This window comes from Petaurus breviceps, unplaced genomic scaffold (genome assembly GCF_028583685.1).
Source record: "Petaurus breviceps papuanus isolate PSGF00001 unplaced genomic scaffold, PetGlider_PUasm1.0 582, whole genome shotgun sequence".
NCBI classification, from domain to species: Eukaryota; Metazoa; Chordata; class Mammalia; order Diprotodontia; family Petauridae; genus Petaurus; species Petaurus breviceps.
Window position 1 is genome coordinate 10,747,255 of NW_027186390.1, and position 17,977 is coordinate 10,765,231.

The following is a 17,977-nucleotide window of genomic DNA, read 5'->3' on the forward strand; positions in this document are numbered from 1 at the left end:
ATGAGGCTGAGGACTTTCTGTAGCTATGCCTCACTTAAATCCAGCTATCTCCCCATGACATCTTTGGTCCTCTTCAAAAGAAGGACGAATGACAACAACAAATTCCAACAAAGCGATTCCAGCTGTCATAGTCAGATTGTATTAGGCCTTAGGAAAGCAGCCAGAATTGTGCCTCAGAGATTATGTCATCGAAACTAGAACAGAATAAGGCTGGACTTCAAAAAACACAAGTGACAAATGGGATGCTTTGACTTGAGATTCTGAAAAGGCAGAAGATGGCTTAGGAGGTATCGGTATCTAAAATTAAATTCTTTCCAGCCTCATTAACTATTGCTCCCCTTCTCAAACTCTGATCCAGTCAATCTAACCACCTCTATTCATCACACAATACTTCATCTCCCATCTACATGACTCTGCAATGGCCATCCCCTACACTGGATACCTTCTCTCCTTACTTCTTCATCAGAAGCTTTTCCTGATTCTCTCATCTGCTGATGCCCTCCCTCCAGAACTTTGTATTTAGCTACTTTGTATAGGGGAAGTGGTGGTGTAGTGGTGAGTGCCGGGTCTGGAGTCAGGAAGACTCCTCTTTCTGAGTTGCAACCTAACCTCAGACATTTACTAGCTATGTGACCCTGGGCAGGTCACTTGCCTCAGTCTCCTAATCTATAAAATGAGCTGAAGAAGGAAACAGCAAACTACTCCAGAATCTTTGCCAAGAAAACCCCAAATCAGATCAGAAAGAGTCAGAAACAACTGACTTTGTATAGATTTGTATTTATTAATTTTATATTTATATTGAATATATTTACATATATACTTATCTCCCCTATTAGAATACAAGCTCCTTTGAATAGAAATAGTTTCATTCTTTGTACTTATATCTCCAGTTCTGAGCATAGCAGGGAAGAAGGGAATAAGAAAATACATATTTTGTATATGTAACATATATACTTTTGTGTATATATATAGCATATAAAATGCATATTTCATATAATATATTACATAATACTATATTACATATAATATGTAATATCGTATCATATACAAATATAGCATGTACTTTGTACCAGGTACTGTGCTAAGCACTTTACAAATATTATCTCATTTGATCTTCCCAACAACCTTGGAAAGCAGGTGCTGCTATTATCATCTTTTTATAAAATGAGGAAACTGAGGGAATCACACAGAGGTTAAGTGACTTGCCCAAGATCACACAATTTCCCATAACCTGAGAGTATATTTGAATTCAAGTCTTTTTGACTCTACACCTCATGCTCTATCCACTTTGCCTGGCATGTAGTAGATACTTAACAAATACTTGTCAATTGATCAACAAATACATTAATTAAATATAATTGTAGATTTTTATATTTGGCAGGGACTTTAGAAATCGAGTAGTGTAATCCTGTCATTTTATAGGTATACAGGTACAGGTACATAGAGGTTAAGTGACTTGCCCAAGATTATGAACTTCGGTTCTTGGATTCCAAATCTAACATTCTTTCCACACTTCCATGCTGACTTTTATGAATGGTTCCTCCCAGTCTGACTTTGGAGAAGTCATAACCTTCCTGGGTCTCAGTTTCATCATCTATAAAATAAGGTTAGATTGGTTAACTTCCGAGGCTGGTATAGCTCTAAATTGATGAGCATAATTGTTGGTGGAGTTGTGAACTGATCCAGCCATTTTGGAGAGCATTTTTGAACTATACTCAAAGGGCTATAAAAATGTGCATACCCTTTGACCCACCAATACCACTTCTAGGGCTGTATCCCAAAGAAGGATAATCCATACAAATGGGAAAAGGACCCACATGTACAAAGGTGTGTGTGGCAGCTCTTTTTGTGGTGGCAAAGAATTGGAAATTGAGAGGACTAGGGAATGACTGAGCAAGTTGTGGTTTATGAATGTTATGGAATACTATTTTGCTATAAGAATGAGGAGTAGGCAGACTTCAGAAAAACATGGAAAGACTTATATGAACTGATGCTGAGTAAGGGGAGCAGAACCAGGAGAACATTGTACATAGTTACAACCACATTGTGTGATGACCAACTTTGATACCGTGTTTCCCCGATAATAAGACCTATCCCGAAAATAAGCCCTCCCCTTACTGTGTAAGATTCCTCAAAAATAAGCCCTCCCCCGAAAATAAGCCCTATTGAGATTGCTACTGTAGCGAAGGTGATCCCCTGCGCTACACGCTACATTATGGTACCCTCTGTATGCACCATCCCCCCCCCCCGGGTGAAACGCACACCGCGCTCTGAGCTGCATCCAATCAGAGCTGCAGCAGTGAGTGCGTCATCCTGTTCTTCCCCAGTGATTTGCTTATTGAATAAAGGTACATTTTTTTGTTCATATTTACCTGTTTATTAAAATTGCTGTCAATGTTCATTAAAATAAGCCCTCCCCTGAAAATAAGCCCTCTGGTGTTTTTCTGTCCAAAAAATTTAATAAGACAGTGTCTTATTATCAGGAAAACACGGTAGACTTGGCTCTTCTCAGCAATGCAAGGTTCTAAGACAACTCCCAAAGGCTCATGATGGAAATGCTATCCATAGCCAGAGGAAGAATAACAGTCTGAAGGCAAATGAAAGCATACGATTTCCTCTCTCTCTTTTTTGTTTTGTTTTGTTTCTTCTTTCTCATGGTTCATTCCATTGTTTGTAATTCTTCTTTACAACATGACTAATGTGAAAATATGTTTAGTATGAATGTATATGTAGAGGCTATATCAGATTACATGTAGTGTTGGGGAGAGGGAGAAAATTTAAAACTCAAAAGCTTGTGGGACTGAATGTTGTAACCTAAAATTAATTAGTTAATTTTTAAAAACAAAAATAAAATTATGACCATAATGATAAAAAGGAGGAGGAATCCTAATGTGAAGAAATAGGATTAGGCATCTAAAGAAATCATGGATTCCCTGGAAATTCTCTATTGGCTACAGGTCCAAAATTGATGCATCCAAAAGACATAAAGAGAAACATATAAATAAGGAACTTTATAAAAGTGCCGTAGACTTCAAAGAAGATTGTCAGAATGTTGGTTGTGAAAAATTCAAAGGATGACAGAAAAGCCCTTTTTATGTATCTCTTTTTTAATTAATCTATTTATTTACTTTTAGTTTTCAACATTTACTTCCATAAGCTTTTGAGTTTTTTATTTTCTCTCCCCCCCCAAGATGGTATACAATCTGATATAGGCTCTAAATATATATTCATATTAAACATTTTCAGATTAGTCATGTTGTAAAGAAGAATTAGAATCAATGGGAGGAACCACAAAATAACAACAAAAAAGAGAGAGAGCAAAGAGTGTATTTCCATCTGCATTCAGACTCCAAAGTTCTTTCTCTGGATGTGGGTAGCATTTTCCATCACGAGTCTTTTGGAGTTTTGTGAACAGAGGGCTAGCTGGCCTTGAAATCAAGAAGATCTGAGTTCAAGTCCTGACTGACACATACTGGCTGTGTGACCCTAGGAAAGTCATTTAACTTCTCAGTTTCCCCAAGAAACTATATGAAACTAAAAGTCCCTTATTAGTGATCTGCTTTGGTATAATGTGTTTCTTCCCTGAGAACTCCATACATAAATGAAAACACAAGTCTGGACCCCCTCTTCCTCCCTCCCCCTAAAGGGAGTATCTTTTTTTTTTTTTTTTTTTGCTTTTTGGAGGGCAATTGGGATTAAGTGACTTACCCAAGGTCACACAGCTAGTTTTTGTGTTAAGTGTCTGAGGCCATATTTGAACTCAGGTCTTCCTGACTCCAGAGCCGGTGCTCTATTCACTGTGCCACCTAGTCGCCCTAAGGCGAGTATCTTTAACTATTTAAAAAGCTGTCATGTAAAAGAAGGATTAGATCCCTTTCCTCCTCTGTGTAGCCTGATTCTGTTCCTGTTCTAAGACTTCAGGTCTGCTTTTTAATTTACCTACTGTATTGCATTATGAACCTATCAGGAGAGATTTCATTAAGGCTGTATAATGTGGCCCTGTGGCATATCATCGCAATCTCAAACATCCTGAGATTACTTTAAGGCCAGCAGTTCATTGATTGCTTCCAGTTATACAGGAGGCTTAAATACCATGGAGGGTAATAATATGGAGAGATAGTTACCAGCGGCAGAGATACCATGGGCTGCGTGGGGTCCACAAAGACATGCTCCACAATACAGCGTGTGAGGCGGATAGTTTAGATGGCACACATCATCCCACCACTGAACAAGAGGGAGCTTGGTGACCATTTTGCAGCTGGTCAAAGAGAGTGTTCATCTTGAAGAGAGAAGAAGGCTGACAGAGGGTTTATGCCAAAGTTGCAACCAAATGAAGGAGATTTCTTAAAACTTCCCTTCCAACCCCTGCAGCTCTTCAGGGACTACGTGGGGAAGGAGAACAAATGTGCTCATGCATGACTCTTTCCAGAGAGTGTTCAATTACTTTTCTCTTACTTTTTCCACTATTCAGGGACTGGTGATAAACTCATTGTTTTAGTCATTCTTGGGAAAGAAAAAAATGGTTAGCCCTATTTTGTATATGTTCACTGAGAGAGGTGGACGGAGCACAGTCATTCACACTGTGTACAGTAAATCCTTGGGATGATAATAATAAGAGCCGGTATTTATAAAGCATTTTATTTAGCAAAGGTTTTTTTCATGTTATTTGCATCATAGAATCTAAAAGAAAAGTTCATTTTACACATGAGGAAGTTAAAGCCTAGAATGCCAAAGTTCACACTGGCAGTAAACAATTCAGCTGGGATTTGAACCCGAGTTTTCTGACTCCCAGTCCAGTGCTCTCTCACCTTGTTAAATGTAGACACAAGTGTCCCAAGTCAAAGTCCTCTCCTTGTTTCCTGGTCCCTTCTCTTATCAAGAATAGAACACAACTTGAGTATGGATGGAATTAAGAGCAACCGTTAGCAGCTAGAGCCTATAATACAAAACTACCCCAACTGTGGATTGCAGCCCTTTTCCAGAGCTTGGCAATATGAGATCCTAGCATTCCATTAGGCTAGTGGAATTTTAACAACAGAACGTAGGCATGCCGAGGGAATCTGTATGGGGGAGGGAGGGAATGAAGCCTCACCCCATGCCAACTTGAGAAAATCTGACACTTCCCGTGGCTGCTTTGTGTTTTTTAAGATGCCTCTCTCCTTTCTCTGATTCAGGAATCAGAATTGTCCAACACTATGCACACTGGGATTTTTTTTTTTTGACAATAGAGCTTTTGGAGAGAAGCCTTCCAATTGATTTTAGAAATGGTGATATTCTGTTCTTTTCCCAGATTTTCACCCTTTGTTTAGCCACTTCTATCAGCTTCCCTGGAAGCTTGCCAGACAAGCCATCGTATGATTTTGGATTTAGTGTTAGAGAGGAATTCAGAGGCCATCAAACCCACCCCCTCATTTTGCATATGAGGAAAATGAGATACAAAGAGATAAAGTGACTCATATAGTCACTCATACCAGGCTCATACAACTAGTAAATGTCTGAGGCAGGATTCAAACTCAGGTCTTCCTAACTCCAACTTCAACTCTCTCTTCACCAATGAGCTATTTCAGTCTTTGGTAGAAGATTTCTTTCCCTTTACTATTCAGTTACCTGCATCTCTCTATTTGATCCCATTTCCTTAGCTAGCACTGAAATGCTGCATGCTGGGAGTATCAGTAATAATAACTAATAATCATGAAAATGCAAACTCTTATAGTACTTTAAGATTTCCAAAGTGTTTTCCTCATAGAGGACATTGAGTGAGGCCATCAAGGTATTATAAGCATTATTTCTACTTTACAGATGAGGAAACTGAGGCTCAAAGAGGTAAAGGGACTTGCCAGTGTGCATACCACCAGTATCAGACCCAATGTAGGCCCTTATGTTTCCTGACGCTAAATTCAGCATTCTTCCCACCACACCACACTTCTTGAAGGAATTGTTCTGTGGATAAACCCTCTGGTACTAAACTATGCAGTGATACTTTAGACATCTGTTAGAATTACCAGACCCCTGTTTGTTGGGAATATCTTTAAAAGAATTTGTGCTTTGGCCACAAAGCAAGACTTAGTTGTTCTTTCCAATGTTGAGACTCTATGATTCAGTGAGTTAGAGAATCTTTGAGTATGAGAAATCATTAAGTCAAAACTTCCTTCCCTTTGTCCCTCCCTCACTGCCAAAAGCATGGTTATAGAGGTGAGTACACTGAATTTGGAGCTAGGAAGATTTGGGTCCAAATCCCATGCCATATTCACGCTAGCTGTGTGACCCTGAGCAAGTCATTTAACTACTTCATGCAGTTTTTTCATCCATAAAATGAGAGAGTTGGACTCAAAGGCCTCCCTTTCAGCACTCTATGATGCTAATCAACCCCCACATCTGAAAAATACATCAGATGTGCTGGATTTGGGTTTCAGCAAATATGACAGAGCCTGTTATGATAGCCACACAAACAAGATGGAGAAATGGGTCCTGTAAGGTAGTGCAGTTATGTTGATACAGAGCTGGTTGAACAGCTGGATCTGGAGTTGATTATTGTGTGTTGACCTGGAAGAGAAGGTCCCGTGGTGAGTCACAGGGATCTGTCCTCAGCCTTACTCTTGTCTTTATTTTTATCATGTCTTGGATGGAGAAACAGACTGCATCCTTATCAAATTTTCAGATGACATGAAACTAGCTGTCAAGGATATTTCACATACTGGATGACAGAATTAGGATTCAAAAGAATCTCAACCATCTGAAGGAATGGGTGACACCATAGAAGATGAATTTTAATAGGGATAAAGGTAAAGATTTTGATTTAGGTTTAGAAATCAATTACACAAGTATAGAGTTAGGGAGCTATTACTTGATGTTAATTTCTATGAAAAATATATCAAGGGGTTTGAAGGTCTATCCAGAGTCAACATTAAAACATTTTGTTGTGGTTATTTAGTCGTTTTTTCAGTCAAGTCCAACTCTGCATGACTCCATTTGGGGTTTTCTTGGCAAAGATACTGGAGTGGCTTTCCATTTCCTTCTCCAGTTCATTTTATGGAGGAGGAAACTGAGGCAAACAAGGTAAAGTGAGTTGCCCAGGGGTCACACAGTTAGTTAGCATCTGAGGCCAGATTTGAACTCAGGTCGTCCTGACTCCTGGGCTAGTGCTTTATCCACTGTGCCACCTAACTACCTCGAGGGAGCTATTACTTGATATTAATTCCTTTGGGGGAAAAAATCAAGGGGTTCCAGTAGAATGCAAGTTGGCTACCTCATAAAACCTAATTTGATCTTAGGCTGTATCTTGGTCAGTCAATAAATATTTTTTAAATGCCTACTATGTGCTGGGCACTATGCTAAGCCTTAGAAATACAAAAAGAGACAAAAGGTGGTCCCTCCCTTCAAGGAACTCACAATCTGATAGAGAAAGACAACACATAAAGAGAAGCTGAAAGGGAGGGGGTGGTGCCCAGCATAGGGAGTACAGAGAAGTAGCCATGTGGGAAATGATGCGATGGCTCCCCTGGGCATTCCTTTAAATGGAGGATATGGAAAGATTCCATCCTTCATCCTCTCCAGTCTGAAGGAGGAAGAAGCCCCTGGACTAGGGGGCACTGACGAAGTCTAATTTTCAGAAATGAAGTGATCTTGTAGGATGATCCAGAGAACAGTGATAGCGTCCAAAGGCATACAGTCAAGTGGGCTCTATGGTGTCTAAAAATAGGAAAGGCAATCTTCTCACTGATCAGACATCCTGAGTATCTCCAAAGGAGATACCTAAACTATGAGAGAATGTGAAACCATGTCATGTGAGCATCTTTGGAAGGAAATGGGAATATTTAGACCAGAGAGGATTTACCAGGGCATAATAACTGTCTTCATTTATTTTGAAGGCCTATCACAGGGAAGAGGCATTAGACTACATTGTGTTTGGGTACATAAGACAGAAGTAAGACCACTGAATAAAAGCAATGGGGAAGCAGATTTCAGTTTACTATTAGGAGCCAATCTCTTAAAAGTTGCTGTTTAGGGGTGGCTAGGTGGCGCAGTGGATAGAACACCGGCCCTGGAGTCAGGAGGACCTGAGTTCAAATCTGACCTCAGATACTTAACACAAAAAAAAAAAAACTAGCTATGTGACCTTGGGCAAGTCATTTAACCCCAATTGCCCTCAAAAAGAAAAAAGCCAATAAAATAAAATAAAGGGGCAGCCAGGTAGCACAGTAAGTAAGAGCACCAGACCCAGAGTCGGGATGACCTGGGATCGAATCCGGACTCAGACACTTAGCACCCAGCCAGAAACACCTGGCCGTGTAACCTTGAGCAAGTTACTTAACCCCAATTGCTTAGGGGCAGCCAGGTGGCTCAGTAAGTAAGAGCACCGGCTCCAGTGTCAGGATAACCTGGGGATCAAATCCGGGCTCAGATACTTACCACCACACCCAGAAATAACTGGCCGTGTAACCTTGACCCAAGTTACTTAACCCCAGTTGCTTTAAAAAAAAAAAAAGTTGCTGTTTAGAATGGAGTGAGGTCTTTTATAAGGTAATGAATTCCCTGCCACTGATGAACGGGGATTTTATAGAAGGGATTTATGAAGCTAGGTTGCTCAATGGATAAAACTCTGGATCTGGAGTCAGGAAGCACCTGAGTTCAAATTCAGACTCAGACACTTCCTAGATTCTGGGCAAGTCACTTAATCACTGTCTACCTCAGTTTCTTCAACTGTAAATGAAGATAATAATAATACCTACCTCCCAGGACTATTGTAAAGATCAAATGAGAAAGTGTGACTTTAGCATACTGCTTGGCACATAGTAGACAATAAATATTTGTTTCTTTTTTTTCTTCTTTTATGGATTAGGCACAGGGTAAGATTAGGTAGGTCTCTGAGAGCCTTCCAAGTCTGAAATTGTAAGATTCTGTGAGTCTCAGTATCATGAACTATTAGGACTAGAATGGAGTCCAGAAATCTTCTAGTCTAAACTTTCTCTCCTAATTATAGCAAAGAGGAAAGAGTACCCAAGATCATACAAAGCAAAGACTAGAATCCAGACTTAAAGATTCACAGTCCAAGGCTCATTCTCTTTTACCATAAATGGTGTATGTGTATATGTGTGTGTGTGTTCATAAAGATGTATGTTTATATTCCAAATATACATATGTATATTTGGAAAGGTAAACTGAATGTGAAATGTAAAAGAGATAAATGTAACGTCTCACACCTGGACTGAAAAAAATCAATTTCAGTACCACAAGCTACAAAGAAGGATGTTAGTGGATTAAAAGTCTAATCATAACCTGCCTTAATTGAAGCATGGGTACAGGAGGAATGGAAATGATAAACCTGCCATAGCCCAGAGACCACACCTGGAGTGTTGCATTCAGTTCTAGATTCCCAACATTAGGAAATGATTTGGCAAGTTGGGGGGAGGGGGATTGATAAAGGGATGGGAAGCTATGCCAGTGGAGGATCAGTCAAAGCATCTAGTAATATAGGAAAGAAGAGCAGATTGAGGGAGGGGATACAGCAGCTATTTTCAAGTATTTGAAGGGTTGTCACAAGGAAGATGAATTGTATTTCTTGTTCTTGGCCTGACCACTCAGAATTAAGATTAATGAGTAGAAGACTCATGGAGGGAAAAATTCTCAACGAATGGAGCCATCCCAAAATGGAATGGGCTACCTTAGGAGGTGGTGATTTCCACATTCCTCGAAGTCTTGGAGCTCCAGGATCACTTGTCAGAGGCTCAGTGGTCACTCATCAGGGAAACTGTAGAGAGGAATGAGGCTTTGGGTAAGGGTTAAAGTAGATTGCCTCTGAGGTGGTATGTTTCCACAGTTGGTCAAATATAGGTGCTTATTTGCCACATCCTTCTTAATTCTCACAACCACCTTAATTATTATTTTTTTCCCAAAGAAGAATAGTACATACTTCAGTACCCACCATCTTCTTATCTATTGAGGGAAAAAAAAATTACATGCAATGTATCAGAAGCCACAACCCCACCCCAGGTGTGATACCAAACACAGAATAAGACCCTCTTACTACCCAGGAAGCTCACAGTCTGAAAGCTTAATCGTGTTCTTTGTATTTTGAGCACCATAGGAACTTGAAAAATTTCACTAACAGGCTTTGTATCTTTGAAGTATTTTCCCAGAGTCCCTCCGGTGGTTAATGGCCACACAGCAGTTTGAGCCAGCAAAGAAGTTGATCCTGCATTTCACGCAGAAAAACCGCATGAATCCTGAGAATGATATCAAAGGAGTGATGCCTGGTGAGTATGTGCATGCCCAGGGAGGCAGCCATGCCCTGGAGCCTTGGAGAAGTGTGAACATCTAATCTATGTAGCCTAATAGACCAGAACTCAATATCCCAACAGTTCCTAGATTTTCTTTTATTTGTCTGTTTTATTAAGTAGCTTCCATTGCTAGCCAAATATTCCCACTTTATTTGGCTTGGATCTGTTGAACAGAAATAATAACAATGTTCACCTAAGCAACTTGAAAGTGAGCTGAAACGCTCCCCAGCTGTGGTGGTCATTGGATATTGATTAGACATGCTAATGAATGAAACTGACTTTGCTGTAAAAACAGCAAAGGTTCCGAAAAATTAATTATTAGCCTAGTATAACCCTGGCCTTCGGGTAGGACATTCTATAGAACACAGATATAAAATCCTCAGCCTACAGCATGTTCCACCAGTTTTCACTACTCTGTTATTTAATCTTCAGGGTCCAGACACTTTACCCATCTCTTTTCCCTGTAAATGTAACCTTTTAAGATTACCCACAGTATTTTTTATCATAACCATTTGGGTAAGCAAAAAACTGGGAGCAGTTTTCTTTTTCCTTTCCTTCTCCTCCTTTCTGGAATCTCTGTCCTCAGATAGAAGCGTCCCTTATATCCAAACCAGATGTTCTTTAAGTGTGGACCAGGAACCTGGGGCAAGGGTAGGTGTATGGGGGCAAGATCTGTGAGGTCAAAACTACTTTTATAATATTATTAGTATGGTTTTAATTTCAAATATAGTTAAAAGTCAATAAATATAATCCATAAAAATAAAAGCTTTTTATGGGTGGGAAGGAATCCATCTTCAATAATATTTTAGTGTATAAGGGAATACACCAAAAAGTTTGACAATTATTGACCTAAAACAATGTCTGAGATAAGACCCTGATCTACCTTGGCCTTAAAAGCCTCTAATTTTACATCAGTGTTTAAACAGTTGGAAATTTGTTGTAATGTACAACATTAGTTTAGAACCATAGATTCTAACAAACAGAAGTTTGGAATCATAGATCATAGGGTAAGAAATTTAGAAAATGGAATTCAGAGGTCATCTAGTCCATCCCCCTCTCATTTTACAAATGAGGAAACTAAGACCTAGGCAGGTAACTTGCCAAGTTCTCGTAAGCAAAATTTGAACACAGTTCCTCTGACTCCAAAGCTAAAGTCCTTTTGAAACTTGACATATAATAGTCTATGACTTACTAAATCAAGAGAGTAAATCCAGATTTTGCCCATGAGTCCTAAAGACATAAAATATGTATGTTAAGTGGCAAAAAAAACAAACCCCAAAACACTTATCTTCCTCTTCAGAGGCAGAATAGTACAAAAGAAAGATCACTGAATTTGTAGTCAAAAGACCTGGGTTTAAATCCTGGCTTTATTATTTATATAAACATCTGTAATTTGTTTAACCATTCTGGGCTTTAGTTCTTTCTGTAAAATGAGGAGATTGGACTCAGTAACCTCGGAGGTTCCTTCCAGCTCTGAATCTTTGGATCACTCCTAGGTGAGATTTCTTGAGAGCAGGAGACTCTTCCAATCAGTACTAATTTAGGGGAACCCACTTCAAATGCTCTAGCCCTTCTGGAATGGAGGTATGTGCCACATGTTGGGATATCTGAGCAAAGAGTAATAAAAAAAAAAAAGTTCATGTAACTCTTAAGGAGTCGAGTGGTGTCCCTGGTGTGTTTGTGTACAATAAGAGATCTGAGAAAATGGAGGAGGGATAGCACTGACTTCACAAACATAGAAGCATTAGTCTTCTTAAAAGAATGTAAGCTCCTTGAGGGTAAGAACTGTTTTGTCTCTTTCTTTGTCTCTACCGTTGCCTAGCACAATGCCTGGCACTTGGTAGGGATAATAATTATTTGTTGGTTGATGGATTGATTCCTACAGAGTCTGGGCTGGGTGATCACAAAGATTCCTTCTGCCTCAGGGATTCTATTCATTCAACCTGCATTTATTAAAGGACCAACTGTATGTGTACCACTGTGTGAGAGATGCTGACAAAATATAAAGTTTAGATAGGCTATAATGTCTCTGATTTTATACCAAAAAAACCTTTAAAAAGCTACTTTAGCTTTTCAGTTGACTTTTCTCATAGTTTATTCAGAAGGTAGGTAGGAGTGATGTGGGGAGAGTGTATGTATCCACATGGGTATGTACAGCAGCACTCCTGGGATTTTGGAAATATCTGAGCATCTGTTTCTATTACCTTCTGGTGGCAACCTGTTCATTTGGATAATGAAGAACTGAAAACAGTTTTTATTTTCCATTGAGGTCCACTTGCCTTCTCTTCATTTCCAAAAAATTCTTGCTAAAAATCAAGCACTTAATCTGTTTTCAGAACCAATTTCAGTAACTCTAAGAAAATGTCACTTTCCTTTTGGATTTCATTACATTGACTTTTAATACTTGAAAAAAAATTCTCTTTGGGGTATTTACTTAATTGAATTATCGTACCCCACTCACTGTTTAGATTTAAAAAAAAAAACCTTGTTTCCCCTTTGATCTTAATTGTGCCATTATATTTTCCTTCTTCATTGTAAGAAGTGGTATCATGACTTTTTTCCCTTGTGATTGTTGTGCACGTTTATATTCCAATGTAGCAAGAAGAGACTTGAGAGAAAAAGTATCTTAGCATGTATGACTTATGAAAAGGGAACAAAAGATACCTATCTTGTTTGAAGGAGGGGAGGGTGGCATTTCAGTATTGACTCTGCAAGCCCTCCCATTCCACCTCGGCTTCTCGATCTCTCTTTGCCCACCAGCTGTCAGTCAGCATTGTCAATCGCGCCATTTCAACATTTTACTGCCTTGCTTTGAGCAAAAAGAGCACATCTGTTTTACTTCCTAAACAGCTGCTCATTCTAGCTTGTATTCTCTGCCTAGGTTTCTTTTCTACTGCTAAACTATCTCCCAATAGCTCAGACCAAATACAGTCAAGAAATGTTAGAAGAATGTTTATCAGGTGGAAATGAACAGTAAAAGCCCAAATAAGCTTGTAGCCAATCATGTCAACCAATGTCTTATATCTTATGTATACACACATACAAACACACATGTATGGGCCTCAGCCTTGATATGCTTTTTCACTTTGGGTTTATATCAAGCAAATAATACCAAAAAGGAAAAATCAGGGATTCAATGTTTCCACTCTTCTGTTTTTCCCAGGTTGTTCTAAGTGTCCTTGGACTTCCTCTTAGAACCTGTCTGATTTGTTTTTGAACATTTCAACGCAGTCCTTTGAGTTAGCATTGTGACTCAATCATCATGTGCCCAGTATCATTGCCATAACATATGTACAGGTCTCACCTGACTCTGCAATAATGCCAATGTGAAACTTTCTTCTGGGATTCCTGTTACAGGCTTCGCTTGTTCCAGGCAAACCATGTAGAGTGTAATCAAGTGTCATGACAAAGCCTAGCTGTGTGGCTAGACAGCCATTCACTCACCTGTGGCTTGGTGGATGTTTGTAGGCATTCAGGATGGGCACATTGAGGGAAAATTGGAAAGAAGAACAGTAATGGCCCAAATGTCAAATGGTTGGGCAGATTTTTAAGATTGAGGTCCATATGGTTGCTAACTACTTCTTGCTTCTAAAGAAGGCCTATTCTGCCATTTAATTACTTCCATTTCCAAATCTAGAGCTGAGGGGGTGAGGGGTTGGAGGAAGCCAATAACTCTTTGAGTTTACTTATGAATGTGGGTTTTTTTTTAAATGTTCAGTGCCTCAAGGAAGGACATAAAAACTGATTATTTCCTACAGAGTCTAAAAATCCATTAGTCTATGAGCCTGAAATGCCTTAAAGACTTTTGGGAAAAGAATATGACTCTTGTGGCATACTTTCAAAAGAACTGTGATGGTTCCTCCCAGGCCTTATCTTGAGTGGACTGCAGCTGCTTTCTCCCCTCTGGCCACATCAGGGGACAACTGGCTGGCGGTCTCACCACCTAGTCCTTCAGGCCCTGGACAGATCCCATGCTTCCCTCTGGAGCATTCTCAGGTAAGCCCTTTCCTAAGAGCCACAATGTCATTTTCTAGTCAATAGTGTGCTCTGGGGCATCCCTGAAGCAAGGCAAGCAGAGAGCCAAGCTAGAGCAGTTGGACCAGGGCAAGGACTACATCCTTCCATTGCCTTGGTTCCTTCCAGGCAATTCAGAATTGCACAGTGATGCTGGGAGGAGGGAAGGGAACAGAAATAACTTATCTACAGTAGAGTACAGAAACAGCATGTATTACAGGGCAAGAGACCACACCAGAAAAAATGGACATCCTGTCCTCCCTACATGGAACAGGTTCAGCATGTTAAAAAGGGAGTTCAATTTGGGGGGGGGGGGTTGTTTTTTTCCTAGTAACTCTAATCAAATTACTTTCTGTTGTGTGTGGTAAAGCAGAGGGGAAAGCATGAAGCAGGGATGTAGTTTCAAGTTTTTCACTGAAGATTTTAGAAACTGTTATCTTTAACACTGTGTATCCTAGAAAAGTCCTTATTTTCTAATGATGCCAAGTGAAAAACCTAGTTCTCTAGACACTAAGTTGTTTCAATGCCATGGAGAATACAGGACTCCTGGATTTCCCTGCCTCCCCTCTCCCATCCCCCTCAGGAAAAGAGTCTGTTAACTCCAAGGTAATGTACAAATTGTGATCTTAGAAAATGGTGATGTGAGTGCTGAAGGGCCCTAACATGACACCAGAAAGAATAATAACTTGAAAATTATGTTTGGGCTTGTCTGGTTCCTTTTATTCACTACAAGTAATCCTAAGTTTAGCGTTTCTGGGTGCTATTGCTAACCCCCCCCCCAAAATTCAAGACATTAATGTACCAAGCATTCCTTAAATATCTAACTGTGCAAGGTACAATTCTAGAGGCTTAAGACACAAAGATATGTGTGTATACAAAAATATAATACAGACCTTACTTTCAATAAAGCTGAGACTATGGTAATGAGGAGATTGGGTTACGTGGCAGGGAGAAGCTGTAGCAGAATACTAGGAGAAATTTGAGGGAGAAAAGACCACTTTCACCTGAGAATCAAAATACTACTGTTCTTTTAACAAAATGAAAGGAGGACAAATGTGGTGCCACCATACACACACACACACACACACACAAATATTTAAGCCCTTCAGGGCTCCTTGATTGTGTTGTGTCTTTCCTCCACTGATAAAAATTTTGACCACTCTAGATGGTAGATGGTCTTCTAGAGTTGATAGAGAAGCTGTGGCCTGAGAAATTCACTACTCAGCCACCAATCTCTCTCTCTCTCCCTCCCTCCCTCCCTTCTTCTTTTCTTTCTCTCTCCTCTTTTTCCCTCTCCCTCTCTCTTTGCCTGTGATACTCTCTGTCTCTCTCTCCCCCCCTCTCCCTCTCCCTCTCCCTCTCTCCACTGGCCACACTGGTCCTCAGACAGCAGGCATAGTCTATCCCTTGCCCCAGACTATAAACTCAAAATCTGACATAGTTTTCAAGAAACTAGGGTTATCTCCACACCATAATAAGGCATCAGAAGATGAATTTAATGAAGGTTAAACACATACACAAATACAGACAGAGAAATATTTCTCTTTCCACCTTAACATTACATTCTAAAACTGCTTGGAAAAAAACATTGTAGTATAGTAGAAAGACCTTTGGATTTGGATCCCAAGAACCTGGGTTTGACCCCAGCTGAATTACTCACTAGATACATAATCTTGAGCATATCCTCTCACCTCTCTAGAGCCCAGTTCACCCATCTGTAAAATGAAGAGATTGGACTAAAATCAGGAGTGGGGAACCTGCAGCCTCAAGGTCACATGTGGCCCTCTAGGTCCTCAAGTACAGCCCTCTGACTGAATCCAAACTTCACAGAACAAATAAAAGTATTCTGTAAAACTTAGACTCAGTCAAAAAGCTGCGGCCAAGGACCTAGAAAGCCACATGTAGCCTTGAGGCTGCAGGTTCCCCACCTCTGAATTGACCTCTGAGGCCTCATCCATCTCTAAATATCTCTGGTCCTATGAACAGATCAGGAATTAACTTCCACTCAAAGAAGGGAAATCTACCATAGTCATCTCTGTGTTCCTCATAGAAGAAGAAATTGTAGGATTCCAGGATTAGGAAACGTTGCTATTGAAGTTAAAAGATGATATGGGATAGTGAGTGGAGGTAGCATTGGATTTGGGAGCCTGGAGGCCTGGGTACAGGGCCAAGCTCTGCCCCCTTGCTAGCTACAGGACTGGATGACCTAGGACAAGTTCATTCTTTCTCAAGCCTCAGTGTCCTCACCTGTAAAGATCTCTAAAGCCCCTTCCATCTCTGGCATGATTCTATGATACTATAATATATGGTGGCATATTATGGCATCATGCAAATATATATGGTACCAGATGCAGCATGAGCTGATATTTTAATGTTTTCTACTACCAAAGTATTAACTCCCTATGAGGGAAATAATATTTTATTTAACAACGTCCATATAAACTGTCCATATATTCAATCTGATCCATGAAATTAGCTTTATTTTGCTGTGGGGGAAAAACAAGGACTGAAATTAAAGCATCTCTCTCAAGACTGAAAGGAATCCAAGGAAGAAGGTCATAAAATTCTTTCTACATTGATGTGGGACGTGGGGAGGTTCTAAAAACTCAGACAGCAAGTTTACAGGTCTGTCCCCACCTTTTTTCCTGCATCAGGACATGTAAAAAAAAAATCCCCTTTTCTGCTGTGAATACCATCAAATAATTCTTAATGAAAAAGAAAGAAAAGAAAATACCCAAATTCTGGTGGTTATTGGTGTACATGTATTTTAGGGGAGGGGGGTTTTCCCCTTCAATCCCTCAACTGATGGGATTGCTTGACCCTCTCATGCCATTGGATGATAGCCAGGAGGTAGATAAGCCCTACTGTGACTTTAGAACAAACAGTGGAAGGGAAAAGGGTAGGGTATCTTCTCTGATAGAAGCATTTGCTACCATCAGAAGTACTGGAAATGAGAATACAGCAATAGCTGGGGTAATCAGGAGAAACTGGAGGCTGCTTTTTGTTGTTTGGTTGTGCTTGACTCTTTGTGATCCCATTTGGGGTTTTCTTGGCAAAAATACTGGAATGGTTTCCCATTTCCTTCTCCAGCTCATTTTACAGATGATGAATTGAGGCAAACAGGGTTAAATGACTTGCCCAGGGTCACACAGCTAGTGTCTGAGGCCAGATTTGAACTCACAGAGATGAGTCTTCCTGATTCCTAGACCAGTGATCTATCCAATGTGCCATCTAACTGCTGCTACTCTCCTGAGACAATTATATTTCCTGATGAATAATCAGGGTTTCCATTTAAATGCTAAGGGTTCCTCTGTATTATAGGTTTTCCCCACCACTGCCACTCTTTTCTTTGATCTTCCCCCACCCCAGTTTCATTTTTGTGCTTGACCTGGAAGATTTCAAGGGGGCATGCATGGCTCAGCAGTACAAGATGTCACAAGATGGGCTGTGAGGAGAAGGGAGGTTGAACAACTTTGCTTTTCCATTTCTGAATGTGTTAAGTTGATAGAAGAGATGGCTGAGAGGTTTTGTTTTTTACTCTATAATTGGCAAATCAACACCTAGGCTATGAGAAAAGAACTTCTTTATCCTATTAATGTAGGTAGGTAGGTAGGTAGGTAGGTAGGTAGGTAGGTAGGTAGGAAGGAAGGAAGGAAGGAAGGAAGGAAGGAAGGAAGGAAGGAAGG

At 40.0% G+C, this 17,977-nt stretch overlaps 1 protein-coding gene across 2 annotated transcripts in view; it reads left to right on the forward strand.

Annotated features, from left to right (window-relative positions):
• The window catches only part of SLC22A23 (solute carrier family 22 member 23), a 279,990-nt gene that overhangs the window by 225,532 nt on the left and 36,481 nt on the right, over nt 1-17,977 (forward strand). Inside the window, exons 5-6 of one of the 2 annotated variants that reach the window (XM_069103570.1) lie at nt 10,126-10,253; nt 14,144-14,273. In XM_069103570.1, coding sequence (XP_068959671.1) covers nt 10,126-10,253; nt 14,144-14,273 — 258 coding nt within the window. The remainder of the gene's footprint in view (nt 1-10,125; nt 10,254-14,143; nt 14,274-17,977) is intronic. The other variant, XM_069103569.1, reaches the window with a different exon arrangement.